This window comes from Colobus angolensis, unplaced genomic scaffold, assembly GCF_000951035.1.
Source record: "Colobus angolensis palliatus isolate OR3802 unplaced genomic scaffold, Cang.pa_1.0 Scaffold251, whole genome shotgun sequence".
NCBI classification, from domain to species: domain Eukaryota; kingdom Metazoa; phylum Chordata; class Mammalia; order Primates; family Cercopithecidae; genus Colobus; species Colobus angolensis.
In genome coordinates this window covers 458589-459718 of record NW_012115722.1, presented here as the reverse complement: position 1 = coordinate 459718, position 1130 = coordinate 458589, and the positions used below count along the sequence as shown (strand labels likewise).

At 68.9% G+C, this 1130-nt stretch overlaps 1 protein-coding gene across 1 annotated transcript in view; it reads right to left on the bottom strand.

Moving 5' to 3' along the window:
• IRX3 (iroquois homeobox 3) overlaps window positions 1–1129 on the bottom strand; it is a gene marked incomplete at its 5' end in the record, with an annotated part of 2633 nt that extends 1504 nt beyond the window's left edge. Inside the window, 2 exons of the mRNA XM_011946627.1 lie at window positions 36–893; window positions 1064–1129. Coding sequence (XP_011802017.1) covers window positions 36–893; window positions 1064–1129 — 924 coding nt within the window. The remainder of the gene's footprint in view (window positions 1–35; window positions 894–1063) is intronic.
• Window position 1130: the final 1 nt, after the last annotated feature.

Sequence of the window (1130 nt, the reverse complement as noted above, 5' to 3'; positions counted from 1 at the left end):
GGCGGGGGCTGGTGCGGGAGCGCAGGGGTCCAGGCCCCCGGTGGAGACCCCCCAGCGCCGGGAGGCGAGCGGCGCGGGTTGTCCGGGCTTGTGGCAGTCTCCGCGAGGGACCAGATCTTGGGCTTCTGCAGGGCGGAGGCGGGGGCTGGTGCGGGAGCGCAGGGGTCCAGGCCCACGGGGGGCGAGGGCGGAGACGGCGAGGCCACGGCCACTGGTGGTGGCGCTGGAGCCAGACTCAGGACCGGTAGTGGCCGATCCTCCAAGCCCTCAGAGCTGTCTTCTGAGTCGCTATTTTTGGAGTCCGAAATGGGTCCCAGGCCGAGGTCGCCATCCCTGCGCGCCGCCCCAGCCAGGGACAGCTCAGGCCCGGTGGCCGCGCCGTCTAAGTTCTCCAAATCGATCTCCTCGTCCTCGTCGTCGTCCGCCAAGCCCTCGCCCCCCGTGTCCTCCTCCTCCCCCCCGAGCTCCTCCTCCTCCAGCTCTAGCTCGCGTTTGCCATCCTCCTCGTCCTCCTCTTCGTCTTCCTCCTCGCGCTCGCTCCCATAAGCGTTTCCCTCCTCGTCAGTGCGGCTGCGAGGCGCCCAAGTCATCTTATTCTCCTTCTTGAGGCGCCGTCGCGCGTTGGCGAACCAGGTGGACACCTGGGTGAGGGTCATCTTGGTGATGATGGCCAGCATGATCTTCTCGCCCTTGGTGGGGTAGGGGTTCTTGCGGTGCTCGTTGAGCCAGGCCTTGAGCGTGCTGGTGCTCTCCCTGGTGGCGTTCTTGGGACGGGACGGGTCCCCGAATTGATACTGGCCATACGGGTAGAAGGCGGGGTGCGGGTGCGGAAACGCGGCAGCCGCGGCCGGATGCTGCACCCCGGGGCTGTCCTTCAGCTCATACTGCGCGCCCTGTAGGCACATGGAGAAGGAAGGGACACGCGCGGAGGGAGCGCGGGTGAGCCCCAGCCGTCGCTGCCTCCCCACTCCTGGCCTGCACCCCTCTAGTCCGAACCCCGCGCGCTCAGCTCGCCCTGCGCCCCAGCGCCAACCCCTCCTTCCCTGGCTCGGCGGGCTCTTACCAGCTGTGGGAAGATGGGCAGCTCCGCGGCGTAGGGCAGGAAGGCGCCGTAGCCTTGGGCGGCGGCG